Below are 14,563 nucleotides of genomic sequence, written 5' to 3'. Positions count from 1 at the left end.
AAATAAGTTCTCAAATGTGTGTCTTGTTAGTGTGTGATGCACTGGTACAAGTGTATTTGGCACTGCAGTGCTGTTGGGATTTTTAAACACCTCAATATCATGACTGGGTTGAGAACAGTACAACATTGAGTATATGGTAAGGGTACCCAATAAAATGGCCAATGATTTTTTTTGTACAAGATAAGATGTTCTAATGAACACAGAAACTGAAGTGTATATTCTGTTAACCAAGTCATAAAACTATTTATCAGAAGCGACTAAATTTAAGAACTGGTTCTTTGTGCTATGGGCTAAAACTAGCATTTTATAAATGTTTTCATTTTTAATGTTTAATGTTAATATTCTTTAACGCAGCATTGCATCCCTCAGCCTCATCACTTTGACAGAATTTATGATTTTGTATCCTTTTAGTGTTTTTGTCCATCAGTGTTCTCTTAGAATACCCAGGATGCACCGTGCATATATATCATACAACCATTGGGACCCCCCCACCTGCAATAAAGAAATCTTGACTGCTAGCATAGCCACTAATGTCCAGGCTAATAAATACAAATCTGCTATTCCGCTTCAACTCTTCATAAAATCATGATACATTTAGGTGCAGCCGACTCAATGGTAAATTACTATACAATTCAAATACTAAGATGCTGATTACTAAAAAAAGTTTTTTGATCTGAGTTGGGGCATTTAATTAAGTGAAATTAACAATAATGAACCTGCTTGTGTACATTTTGTAATGTTGATTATGGTAGAATAATGAAAAGTCCAAAATATTTTTCTTTGGGTACCATTTGTCCTTACAATATGCTGCATGCACCTCTCCACCTTCCATGTTTTGTCCTTAGCTCAGATAAGGCAGGGTTTCACAGCAATATGTCAACAGTTTTTCCTGTGTCGGATCTGTGAGAATTCATCAGAACAGCTACAGGACGTTGTAAAATTTGTTTGCTGGCTAATAGTTTGGGAAGTGGTGGTGAATTGTGCTGTACTCTGAGGCAAAAATACATGGAGGTGGTACAGTCTGGTGAGATTTTATTTATTCATGTATTTATTTTTAGTCCAGTTACTCAGTTGACATCTGGCCACAATTCCTCTCCACAATTTCTTTATTCCAATTTAGTTTAGACATATTCTGACCTGGGATTCTCCAGAATGGCACATTTCACATCAAACCACTCTGAAAGACTTTTCATCTTAACAAGTCAATTTTGCAGAGATTTTGCAAGTGGAATCCCCTATTAATTGTTATGAATGAATTCTATGGTATTTGGCTTTTGTAAAGCTCTTTAGCATTACTGCATTAGCTAAAGAAAGCCCACATCTCTCCTTCTCTCTTTGATATTGTGCTGCATTTGCTATATAAATGAATGAATGATGGCTCTCAGCTTTAATACTTGACTCTGCTTATTTCCTATGATGATTTTTGCTGCAGAGTCATTAGGACAGGAAAGGTTGCAGCAAGTACCACACAGAGCAGAGCACAGCGGAGACCTAGGAAACCTAAGTCTTATATCTGTTAAATGTATCAGTTGCATTTGGCCCTTTGAAAAAAGCCAAACAATGGTTTGAACCCACAGAGGCTGTTGCCAACATGGTTATAGACTCATAGTGATATGATGATTGGTCTGCATGATAATACAGGTGCCATGGAATAAGTCATTTTACAGCATAATTATGCCCACATACACGCTACTAAAGGATGCTTTTGTGAAGACCAGAGGGTATTTCTCAAAGCAAGATTTCTCAATTAGGTTGATTACTTAAGCCCAAAGATGTGGATTGTCCATTAGGAATGTCCCTTAGCTCTTTTCCTATTGGACAGGCTTGATTTTAGCCTTAAGTTATTTGGCTAAACTAAAAATCCTGCTTCGTGGAATACCCCCAACAACAAAATCAAACACCTTCCATGGAAAATGTAATATGTCATGACAAGCAGTTTACTTTGCTCACTTTATTGAGAATTTAGGCACTTCTATGAAGACTTTTACCAAGATGACTCAGATTTTTCAGATTGCCAGCTTCAGATCTTCCTGAATAATTAACATGCATAGTGATAGTGTGAGATATATTTGAAGCATATAAATGACAGGGGAATATAAGACATATCCACTGAAGCAGGCATAATTGTAAAATTTGGAACAGAGTTCTAAAAACCCTTTCTTAAAAACAGACTAAATGAGGTAGGGTGGAGTCAAACAGTACAGCACAGGGTATCTGTTACCACGGCAACTGGAAGAAATCCTCCTCTTAACTTGGTTGAGTTAAATGATGCTGCATTAAGCTGCTTTAGCATAAAGATTTCATTTCACTACGAGCAAAAGCGCTTTAATTCAGCATCGTAATTTCTAATCATGCTTGCAAGCTGACTTCGCTGAAAATACCCCAATTCTCCCTCTTCTTAAATACAAACACACCCTGCTAGATGAGACAACTAGTTTAATGCTGTTTTGCTCTTTGTTATTGGGAAAGGGTTGAGACCTACTCAATATATTTCTTCAATGGGTGTCTAGTACAGTAATAATTCAAATAATTACAATAAAATTAATTAAAATAATAATACAGCATGTTTCAAAATTAGTTATTTGATGCAAATAATAGGGACACAAAGGAAGACTGGGTGTGTAATGTAGTCATTCTAAGTATCCATCTGCGTGTTGACAGAGTAAAAACTAAGACCCTGAGGATGAGACAAACTGTTGGAGAGCAACTAAGACATCATATCAAAACAGTATATTGTCACAGCCATAAAGGGCAGACTAAAGTGAGACCAGGACTGAGTTTGGAGAGTATGAGACCAAGTCCAGGTCCAGAGAGATGCTGTACCTTTTCAATTCAACACTGATTATGTTATTTGGGAGCACCTGTAAAATTGATTTTATTAATGAAATATGCAGTTGATGAATATTTTTAAGTACTGATGATAGATATCCATGGCATATGCTCAAAAAAGCTTTTTCTGGTGTAATTTATCATAATAATGATAGACTGTCATATAGACTATGCATAATTGTGCATGACATAATTTCAGTTTTTCGTTTAAGAATTTGAAATGCCAGTTTTTTGTTATTCAATATACTTCCAATGCACACATTCACTCCTAATTTACACTTACAATAAACCTTTTTGGGCTTTGTATGTTCATAAGCATATATAAAGGTTGCATACAAAGAACTCAAGTTTTAGATATGAATGGAGCAAAAAAATATATTCACATGCAAATTGCACCTGGTGTTATTATAAAAGGTGTTACTGTTGGTTAAGAAGCTTTTACATCACAAGCAGCAATCATGATGAAAATGAAAGAGCTTTCTAAAGTTCTCAGGGACAACATTATTAAACAACAATAGAATGGAAAAGGCTGCAGAGCCATAGCAAAGACTTTAAACATTTAGCACATTTGGGTCAATGGGCAAAGTTCATGGAACTGCACCTAATAGTCCCTGGACAGGTGCAACATGGAAAAGTTCATCCCATGCTCTCAGGCTAATTATAAGAAAAGACCACCAGTCACTTAAAAGGGATTGCAGGATGACCTGAAAGCTGCAGGAACAACAGTAACACAGAGATTAATCTTCTTCTCCATCTTCTCCATTCCTACACCCCATGAAAAACTCCTCTGCTGAAAAATAATCACAGAAATGCTTCTTTAAATTTGGCAAACAAGCATTTCTACAAATTAGAACTCTTTGGAGTGATATACTCTGATCATATGAAACAAAAATACAATATATACAATATATATATATATATATATATATATATATATATATATATATATATATATATATCTTTGGCAATAATTCAGCTTGTCGTATTTGGAGAAAGAAGGTTTGAGCAGATGATTCCAAGAACATCATGCTGATAGTAAAGTACAAAGAACATGATGATATGGGGCTGCTTCTCTGCTAATAATACTGGAGCACTGCACATCATTGAAGGAACCATGAATGGAGCAATGTATCGGAACATATTAGAGAAGAATTTAATCACATCAGCTAAAACTGAATTTGAGGAGAAGCTGGACAAGGTGCTTGCATGACCTAACTAATCTCTTAACAATGGACATTTATGGAGGATTTTGAAATTACTCATTTAGAAATGATTCCATCAAAGATACCATCATAACCTTAGGAAACTGAAGGCTATCTGCCATGATTAATTGGAAAAAAAACAACTTACTCCTTACTAACATCCTTATAGATGTCTCAAGCTGTAATATCCAACAAGGGCTTTGCCATAGTGGTTTTTTAACATAGCTTAAACAGTTTTTTTAAAACAATTTATGCTTATAAATACATACATATGTATATATGTGCATTTCAAACTACGATCTGGCATAATGTTATGGGCTTGTTTCTATGCTCATTGTCCACTTTATCAGCTCCACTTACTATATAGGGGCACTTGTCCACAAGTCCATCTGTTTCTCTGCATACTTTGTTAGCCCTCTTTTACCCTGTTCTTCAGTAGTCAAGACCCCCATGGACCCTCACAGAGCAGGTACTCTTTGGGTGGTGGATCATTTTCAGCACTTCAGTAACACTGACATGGTGGTGGTGTGTTACTGTGTGTTGCGCTGGTCTGAGTGGATCAGACACAGCAGTGCTGCTGGAGTGTTTAAGCACCTCAGTGTTGCTGCTGGACTGAGTATAGTCCACCAACAAAAATATCCAGCCAACAGCGTCCTGTGGATGGCCAACACAAACCATCTCTGACTTTACATCTACAAGGTGGACTAACAAGGTAAGAGTTTCTAATAGAGTGGACAGTGAGTGGACCCAGTGTTTAAAAACTCCAGCGTCACTGCTGTGTGTCTGATCCACTCGTATCAGCACAACACACACTAATATACCACCACTACATCAGTGTTACTGCAGTGCACTTCTAGTATTTACTACTCGAGAACATGATAAGAGAGAAAGTTCAACAGGAGACCTAGCCAAAAACCACGATCATGAGTCTTGAAAATGGCATCGGTCTCCAATACAACTCAGGAACTTGGATGAGGATTGAGTTGAAAAGACTAACTTCTATATTTCTACATTTCTACTTAACTATAGTCCTAAAGTATATGATATTGGTGCCAGTGATAAATCATTGAGACGAAGAGAGTTACTGTAACTTTATCCATCTAATTACACTGCACAGTGGTTTAGTCGAGGATATATAAGCAAATGTTGTTAAAAGGTGCTGACCACTTGAAGAATTATAGATCTTACCCTCCCCCTTTATCCTGCCTTGTAAGATTGACCTCAGTGTGGATCTATTTCAATCAGAGCTCTGATCTCTCTGTCTGTGCTGCAAGAAATTATGTAAGGGCAATCAGAATAAAAATCCTGAGGAAAAGGATTAGCACTTTTGGGCTGAGGCTGACTTGAGTGGGAGAAGCAGGCAAAACAGGCATTGGATAAAAACAGACAACATTGATCCTGGCTCACATTAGTTCAGATCATATTTGACCTACAGTGTTCAGCTAACAGTTCACAAATTGATTGTAACATGTAAAGATCAATCTATCTGGGATGCGTAAATAGACTGAAAAGGTTTTTTTTCCACATTTACCAGCTAAGATCTGTTTGGACTGTGCAAAAACATCACAATCTTAATTTTAAAAGTAAAGCATGACCTGGTGCTAAAAGCTGGGACATGCAGACAACAGTTATCCACGTTTCTTATGAAGTATTTAGACATGTCATATTGGGTTTATCTTTATCAGAATCCTTTCCCGAAAAATTCTCGTGGTCAATAATAAAGGAATGCTAGTGGGGATTTGTTCGCCTCATTTTCATTACAATATTGTGCCTCTCATTCATTAATAGCTTTAGATAATGAATTAGCATGCTAATAATTTGTAAATAATCATTTTAAATTACCCTTAAACTTAAAAACTTAACAATTGTCTACATATCCCTGCTTTTAGCAGAGATGTACTTTCTAAATAAGCAAATAGAGTATCTATACCTTTGTGTAGTTCAGAGGGCTGCTTAGGGCTATTACATTCTCATCTATGGATCCAGCAAACATGCAGAACTAGAGATGCTCTGTTAGATCAACTCCATATTCTGGAGTCCATATTCCACTATGGTGTCAGCATAGAAGAAACAGACATGGGAAACCTAGCACTTCTAACAAATGTTTTTGGACTGACCATATCAGCAAGGAGGTTCCGCTTCTCTGCCATCTGAACAGTCAGGGTAGCAGGCAGGTCATCAATAGCCATATAACTCTACTTGAGTACAGTAGGCCACAATACTACACCACTACTGCTGAACTCAGCACAGAATATGACAAACAACACATTTTAACATCCTCACAAAAACCTCTTTATATAAAATAGTTTCTCATACTTCTGCTGTGGCGCTACCCACTGTGTCTCGCACTCACAGCTCTGCATAGCCCATGCCTCCTGCCTGTCCATGTCTGAACAAGCTGTTAGCAGGAGGCTACATTGCTTAACGTTTTCAAAAGAGCCACCCCAGCGACCCCACCAGAGTCTGAGTAAAGTCCCTGGGGCGCAACCTCTCTGCATCATTTGTCACTGAACGTCCGCTGCCCCAGTAAATGCACACATCCAAGGGCACATGCTCTTGGCCATGTGCACCGCCAGTCCTCCCTTGGGGCTGCATCCTCCTCCCCAGCGCGGTGGACCTCCTCACGGTGCCGTTCCCTATTCCGTTTTCTCTTACACCCAGCACACGACACCCAAGGCTCCTGCTTGTGTATGTTGAAGCTTCAGCACGCCTTGACCTACTACGCCGCTGTCGTGCTTTGCTGCCTCTGGCCTCCAGCCACGTGTTCACGAAGCTACACTACATTTTCCTTTATTCCGTCATATTTCCGTCATACTTAATTATGGCATGATCCATTTCCAACCAATAGAATACACTTATTCTTCACCTTTAAAAGTTGATGATCTATGTAAATCAGCTCTGTTCTGACTGGCTGCTCTGATTCAAAATGCAGTCTAGTGGGCTAATCCATTGCAGGCTGAAAAGGCAGATATACATGTTAAAATTAATTGGTTCTTGCAGTATTATAAAAACAGTTCAAAACAGCTGTTTTGCAGTTTTATTCCAAAACTTTTTGGAAAAACAATGTTTAGCAGCTGCATGAAATTCTTTCATTTAAAAACTGACAGCATTTGGTTTCCCATTAAAAAGACCCTTTAATCATATAAATCATGTTGCATGCTTTTGAGAATGGTAGTTGCTATCCTTAAATAAGTTCGATATATATATATATATATGTGTGTGTGTGTGTGTGTGTGTGTGTGTGTGTGTGTGTACATTTAAGGGGAGGAAATAATAACAGCAGCATTTTTTTATTGACTGACAGATTTCTCAAATTCTCAGAAAATGACCCTTTGCTTCAGCTCACTTTGTGTTCATGCTGCACATACACACTACACACTTTGTCATTTCTTTCACTCTTTCAAGTCTCTCTTTCTCTCTCTAACTCACTCATGCACATACACACGCACATACATTCACTCAACTAAATGAGTTCTGAATTGCAGAGTTCAAGCAAGCTCTACAACAGGCTGTAAATATGAGCGAGTTTTATGGTGCTGCATTCTGCTGAGTCATTCATACACAGAGGTCCCTCAGGGCCACAGGCAGAGTGACAGAGTGACAATATTAGGAAATAAAACAGCAGCCCAATGCAGACCTGTCTGACGGGTGAGCAGAGGGAGCTGCGAATAGCTGCACCAATGAAGTGGAAATGGATCTAACTTCATTTGGCTGGACTCATTCAAAATAGAAAAAAATGGATGATGCTAACTCTGCAGTTAGCTGCAGCCTGTACCCAGGATTAACACTGCATGACTCCTCTAGAGACGCTGAGCAGACTTGAGCTTATTAACAGCATCCAGTAAATACACATTTATGCCTTTCGAGTAGAGGTTTCAGGTTGAACTGACCAACAGCAAAAATCTATTTCCGCTTCCTCACAGACCTCTTTATGGAGAATACACTAAGAAGAAACACAGAAAAGTAGTTCTCAAGATGATCCTCAGGGATGGTCCAGATTTTTGCTCCAACCTAATTTGCAACACACAGTTGTCTGTGAGGACTAGTTAGAGAACTACTGACTTAGAAGGTAAGCACATGACAAGAACACACTTAAAAGGGCATTCCAGCCTAAAACTGACATCTAAAATGTTATTCGTCATGATATGCCGTGTTCTGGAGCACACATTTTCATTCCGCAACCTCATTAGTTTGACTGACTTTAGCAATTTTGTATCCATTTTGCATTTTCATCCATCAGTGTTCTCTTACAATACCCAGAATATGTCAGACAAAAATTGGGAACCAGTCCATGGTGATACAGAAGTGCAATGATGTAGATAATATATTTTTGTAAATTTCCTCTCACCCATAAGATATGTCAAGTGAAGGCAGATTTCCTAATCTTTAAACCATTAAATCTCACTCTCCAAACTATTGTTGCACCACTGCAAGAGGCGAGTAGGCAAATTTACAACAGCTGCATGATGGTTCATTTTTTCATTTTGGACCAGTGCCCTTTTAAATATAATTTTCAGTCAAACACCATATTACAGTGAAAGCATCTTAGTTCGGCATCCATATCCCAATGAGTTCTGCAAGGAAGAGAGAATTATCCAAAAGAACAAAAGTTTTGTGGTGATGTATAAGCACATAGTAGCTGCTTATCAGCAATGCAGTGTACTAGGATGTGGCCATGCACATACTGTCACATGCTGGTGCGAGACATAATAATGCCATTCAAGTCTGAGCCTTCAGGCTTGTTGTAGAAAGAGATAGGGTCTGGATAACTGATATAGTAAATGTAAATAACAAGCAAGCTCACACAACAAACGTCACATTTACACCATTTGTCAGACACTCTTATCCAGAGTTGTAGGTCAAGGCAGTGTTAGGAGTCTTGCCCAATGACCTTTATTGCTATAGTGTAGGGTGCTTGCCCAAGCCAGGGACTGAACCCCAGTCTAGAAGGCAGGGGTGTTATCCACTACGCTAAATCAACCACAAATTATACCTTGCAGACACCAACAGTAATTATTTGATCTATGCAATCTATGTATGCTTTTGATTAGGGTCAGTGTGCAAAATACCATTTGGCCCCCCATGAACCTGTTTTTCACACATTGATTGGAATAACAGCAGAATTCTTAATCTCCGTCAAAAGATTAAGATCAGATTGTATCAGAGTGTGAAATCAAGGACCACTAGGCTACATGGCAGTCAGACTTAGTACATGGTTATGTACCATTTCCTTTCACTTCATTAGCAGCCTCTGTTTAACCACTACAGTCTGTGGTCATTCCTTTACCAGCTCACTGGAACAGATTACTGTTTAGAACTGCTTCTGCTTGTTTATACACACTGTACAGTATTGCATTTTTCCATTGTTATTTTGTAGGTTTGCATTTTTGTACTGCTAATATGTTTATTTGCACTGAGTAATACAGTATATCAGTACTTTGTCAATGGCACTAATAAGGCACTAAGAATGTCCTTGTATAGTGAAGCTCACTTTGTGCATATGACAAAAAGAAGTTGAAAGAACTTCAATTGCATTTCACTGTCCAGTACAACCCATGTCTTTCCTTGCTTTTTCAAACAAGACACCCATGAGGATTCAGCAAAACTTTGAATGAAAAAGCTTGACAGGTCATATCATTCTGAATTAAGACATTATGAATGTGCTTTGAGGAAAATGATTAATTGTCACTAGGCAGTTCTCATCTTAAGTTTCCTAAGTTCTCATCTTAGCATTCTGAATGCAGTTGTTCATTACTGGTAATGAGGGATGTTCAGACCCTAAAATAAATTGATTTGCTATTCCGTACTGCTACATGCTTTATTATTAATCAGTAATAATTTCCTGCGCGCCTAGTCCAAGACAGTGAAATTATCACAGACAAGTGGTGATGAACTATGTGATGTAATTTATCAGGACTTGTCATCAGAAATGGTTTTCTGGAAGTGCTGCCGAATCCTTACAATTCAATAGCCTATCCTGTACTAAAATGGCCCATATAACTGATTTTTTTCTCACATTTTTGAAATAAGTTGCTTGATGCATCATGCATCATAAACATGCCCTATATACATTTAGCACATAACGCCATTCTGATTCAGAACATTTTAAAAGTTTCAAAACCTACCAAGCTGTAAGTCGCTTTGGATAAAAGCGTCTGCTAAATGTAATGTAATGTAATGTAATGTAATTTATGCCCCAGCCTGTACTGCTTTTTGAGCACAGTAACAAAACAGCCATTTTTAATAGTAAGAGATAAAGAAAGATTGGAAAACAGCCATGTAAAACAGAACATGACTGATTTTGGTACATAAACCATAAATGTTCATATATAATGACTTAAAGGGAAAAAGTAAAACACAAGAAAAATAAAGATATGGGCCTTTCCAAAAAGATGCATTCAGTAAAAAACAACATACAATGATTTAAACGTTCAACAACAGAAAGCTTAAATTAGCTTCAAATTATAAATTTACAATAGATGTTATTCATACATCACACCTGAAGGTCTAAATGCAGTTAAGAATTATGTATATCAAGTATATTTCAATGTCTGAGCACCCTTTTTGTACTTTTAAAAGGTGGTAATATCTTTTGTCTGGTGCTTTTCCACTGTTCCATCACAGGTTATAGGATTCTTGAACTAATGCGCTTTGATCTGCAAACATTCAGGAAAATATTGTTAAGTCTTTGTTTCTGACTTCTTATTCATGCCTGCATATGTCACCACTTTTTGCTGTCAAGATGTCCAAATCAATGAACCACAGGCCAGAGAGACATCTGTTTAATTCCACATAGACAACTGGAAAAAGTCAACAAAACCAACCTGTAAGTAAAAATAGAAAAGCTTGACTAGACTAAAATTTATGGGTTCTCCTATATGAGACTGTAAGATAAACAAATAAGCCAAAAGTGAGGGCTGTCCAAAAGAAAAGTCCCTTACCTCTTAAACTACTGGAAAAATATGACTTTGGCTTAAGTTATTTGGTTAACTGAATAATGTTGATTTTCAAAATACTCCTTGAGGTGTGTAAATGCGATCAAAAAAGACACTTGTTGAAACTTTCATGAGATGTCAGGTAAACTGCATTTGACTGGCATACAAGCAAGTGTGAATAGTACACAAAATAACAGCAGCCATGCAGCACTGCTGGATAAGACAGAATTCTTTTGAACACCTTGGGCCAATTTTGCAGACCCAGATTAAGCATAAGCCATGACTAATGGAATTTCCAGTGGTGATTTACCATGGTCTCTGCAATATAGTTGCATATACAATACAATATAGTGCAATATACAATACACCTACCAAAAAGGCGCACTTTGTAGCAAAGAAGCCATACTTAATACTGATTACCTATGTAGTAGGTGTACATGATAAAATGGCCAGGGAGTGTAGGTAAAATGTATGTGTACCTAATAAACTGGCAACCAATGTACTTCAAATACAAATCGCACTGTCTAGGAACACAATGAGAAAACATTGCCATGCATGCATAAATTGCATAAACATATAGTGCATTTTTACTGCAATTACACATCAGATTACATGTAGCACAATGTAAAAAGTTCGTGAACTTGTTTAAGAGACAATAGTAGAGAAGGTGAGAAATAGACGGTGAAGATGTTTTGCTTGAGGGAGACACTAAGATATAACTCCTCATCTCACTGCACATAAATCATGCTCCTAAGGAGGCAGGAAAAGAGAAAAAGAAGTGTGCTGGCTCAGCATCCGACCAATGGGACCAAATAAAGCACAGAGCCTATGCTGTCTTAATGCTAAGCCTAACTGCATCTGTACTCTGCATCCATCCATCCATCCATTTTCTATGCCGCTTCTCCGTCAGGGTCGCGGGCTGTACTCTGCATATGTAAGAAAATTCAAATGGTCAATAGCCATGCGCCACTAAAAATGGGGGAAACACAGCCCAGTGTTGTGATAAATTTGCTGAAATTACAACAAAAGTGAGTGATTTCTACAAATTTCATTCACATAAAGTCATAGACAATACTATGTCCTCTATTCTGCCCCATTCCTAAACTCCTTATTTGCTGTGAATTCTCTCAGATTTGCTATCATGAGGCAGTAAAACACTCCAAGTCAATAGTCTGTTGAACACAACATAAAGTGGTAGCTGTTCAGATTTTGACCTTTGTCATATACGTGTAGAGTAGGCTATGGAGTATAAAGCCATCAGTGAATTACTTGAGAGCCTATAAAAGTCTCTTAAGCATTTAAAACAAAAAACTTGAAGGGAAATGTGTGTGTATGCATTTTACAGAGTCAGAATGCTTCACTGAGACACTTTAACAGTGTATTTAAGAAACATGGCTTTATAAGAAAAATTTCAAGAAAAACTTCATCTAATTAAATGTCTTGCTTTTAATGGAGGTGAACTGGGCCAGGATATGGAATGCAGTTCAGCATGATTCCATTCCATCGTGTTAACATCTTTACTTCACTCAAGTCTACTGGTGTCATGGCGCCCACTGGACATTCAACACGAGACTGAGTAGCACACAGAACTATAGCACGAAATTTTAAAGTCAAGCCATCAGTGACAGGTTTACTAAAATATATGTTATATTCAAATATGTCTTTTTCTGAACTAAAATTGATTGTTCAATCATATATTGCTAAATCATAGCAAGCCTTCCTCAAATGATGAGAAGCTCTAGTAAGCAATTAGCTCCTTTTATGCTGTCTTTGCTTTTTAAAGAATAGATAAAGATTAAACAAAGCGAGACAAAAATACAAACACATTTACATATAACTCCAAAGAGCTCAGTAAAAAAATCACCTGAAATATAACTGAAAACTCAATGAGGCAGATCTAGTATGGATTTGACTGAAGTAGTTAAACCAGCAGATAGATAGGTAGGTAGGTAAGTAGGCAGGCAGGTAGGTAGATAGATAGATAGATAGATAGATAGATAGATAGATAGATAGATAGATAGATAGATAGATAGATTCATACATACATTTTACATATGTACAGAAAGACACAAGGACAAAACAACATTCAGATGGCTAGACAGACACCCAGACAGACTGACAGACAGTCCGCAGAGGCTAACAGGTAGACCAGAAAGATAATCAGTCAGACAGACTGGCGAACTGGATATAAAATACTCTATAACATGTATAATAAAGTTAAATTGACAGCACGTAAATAACTGAATAGAGACAATAATCATGATTCAACATTTCAGGCTTGTTCAACATGCTCCTGACTTGTCTCACATGTAAATATAAATTCAAATTATCACCGTTTCGTGGTTGCCTTTGGTTCAGAACAACGACTTCGTCATTAATGGAGAGAGAGAGAGAGAGAGAGAGAGAGAGAGAGAGAGAGATTATCGATGGGTATCCCACCGCAGACACACGCACTCAGCCACCCTCACGGTGAGCTGCTGTAATAGAACACTCTGCAGTGTTTTCCAGTGGAAAAGGGGGGATCACGGCTCGAGCTGCCAAAGCCACCACAGGACCCCTCAACAGCACAATGATGAACAAGCTCTCTAGAGACAGCAACAGAAAGCCATGCACTAATACGTGGTATCATTAGTGGACTTTATTTGTAGACTACATTTAGAGACAACTGCCCCATCACCTGGTTCGTGACCCATGCATGAGACTTATAAGGAACTCAGAAGCAGTCTGATCTACGCATGCATCCTCGTTAGGCTGTACTTTTCCCTCCTTACGCCTCATGTGCACCAGAGTGTGTTTGCAGCAGGTGCGATTTCCCCCCGCGTCCCAACACCTTGACTCAAGACAGAAAGGTGGGGGGCAATGTCTCTTTCCTCGTTTTCCTACTGCTCTTCCCTTCCCTCATCCCATCTTCCCCGACTTTTTCATTTCGCTACCCCCTCCTTACCTTGCGCTTCTTGTCCCGCGAGCGGCTCCTCCTCTTCGCCCTCTCCTCCTCCTTCTTCTCCTCCTTCTCTTTCCTCTCCTGCTCCGCTTGAGCCTCTAAATCCTTGTTCTTGCGCAGGTGTTTCGCGGCTTGTGCCATGGCGCCGCCGTTTTGGCCAGCTCGTGTTTGCCCTTGCTACTAATGGGAAAGGCTCGGCGGAGTGCTGGGTCTAATGCTGGTGAAGGGTTTTTTTTGCCACCCGAGAGCGCAGCAGCGTCGCTTTTACGCAGCGGCAGAATGAGCCTGCTCACCCTCCTCCTCCTCTCTCTCTCTCTCTCTCTCTCTCTCTCTCTCTCTCTCTCTCCCTCTCGTGCTCTTCTGCAAGCCTCGCTGCAGGGATTTCTCAGGCAGGCAGACCCACGAGTAACGATGTCCAACTCGTGAACGAATCGATTCTTTTGAACCCTCGAACCGTTTTAAACACCTACACAACATATACGTTCGTGTCGTATAGTGTATATTATCACAATACAATAGTACATAGTAAAATACGAGCAACCTCACTGAATCCTCTGAGGTTTTCTCTCACGTTGCGCGTTTCTGAACGGACGTTCGGATCGCACAGTTCAGAGGAACCGGCTCCCTAAACTGAATCGACCTAGCCTTTACTATCC

General features: G+C 38.7%; 1 protein-coding gene across 2 annotated transcripts in view; it reads right to left on the bottom strand.

The window, feature by feature from the left end:
• Positions 1 to 14,194, bottom strand: part of ank1a (ankyrin 1, erythrocytic a) — a 149,993-nt gene extending 135,799 nt beyond the window's left edge. Inside the window, exon 1 of one of the 2 annotated variants that reach the window (XM_017716272.2) lies at positions 13,911 to 14,194. In XM_017716272.2, coding sequence (XP_017571761.1) covers positions 13,911 to 14,048 — 138 coding nt within the window. In that variant the 5' untranslated portion in view covers positions 14,049 to 14,194. The remainder of the gene's footprint in view (positions 1 to 13,910) is intronic. The other variant, XM_017716276.2, reaches the window with a different exon arrangement.
• Between the last annotated feature and the right edge of the window lie 369 nt (positions 14,195 to 14,563).

Source organism: Pygocentrus nattereri, chromosome 20 (assembly GCF_015220715.1).
Source record: "Pygocentrus nattereri isolate fPygNat1 chromosome 20, fPygNat1.pri, whole genome shotgun sequence".
Lineage (NCBI taxonomy): Eukaryota > Metazoa > Chordata > Actinopteri > Characiformes > Serrasalmidae > Pygocentrus > Pygocentrus nattereri.
The sequence above is the reverse complement of the archived record's forward strand: the minus strand, read 5'-3'. Positions and strand labels throughout refer to the sequence as shown.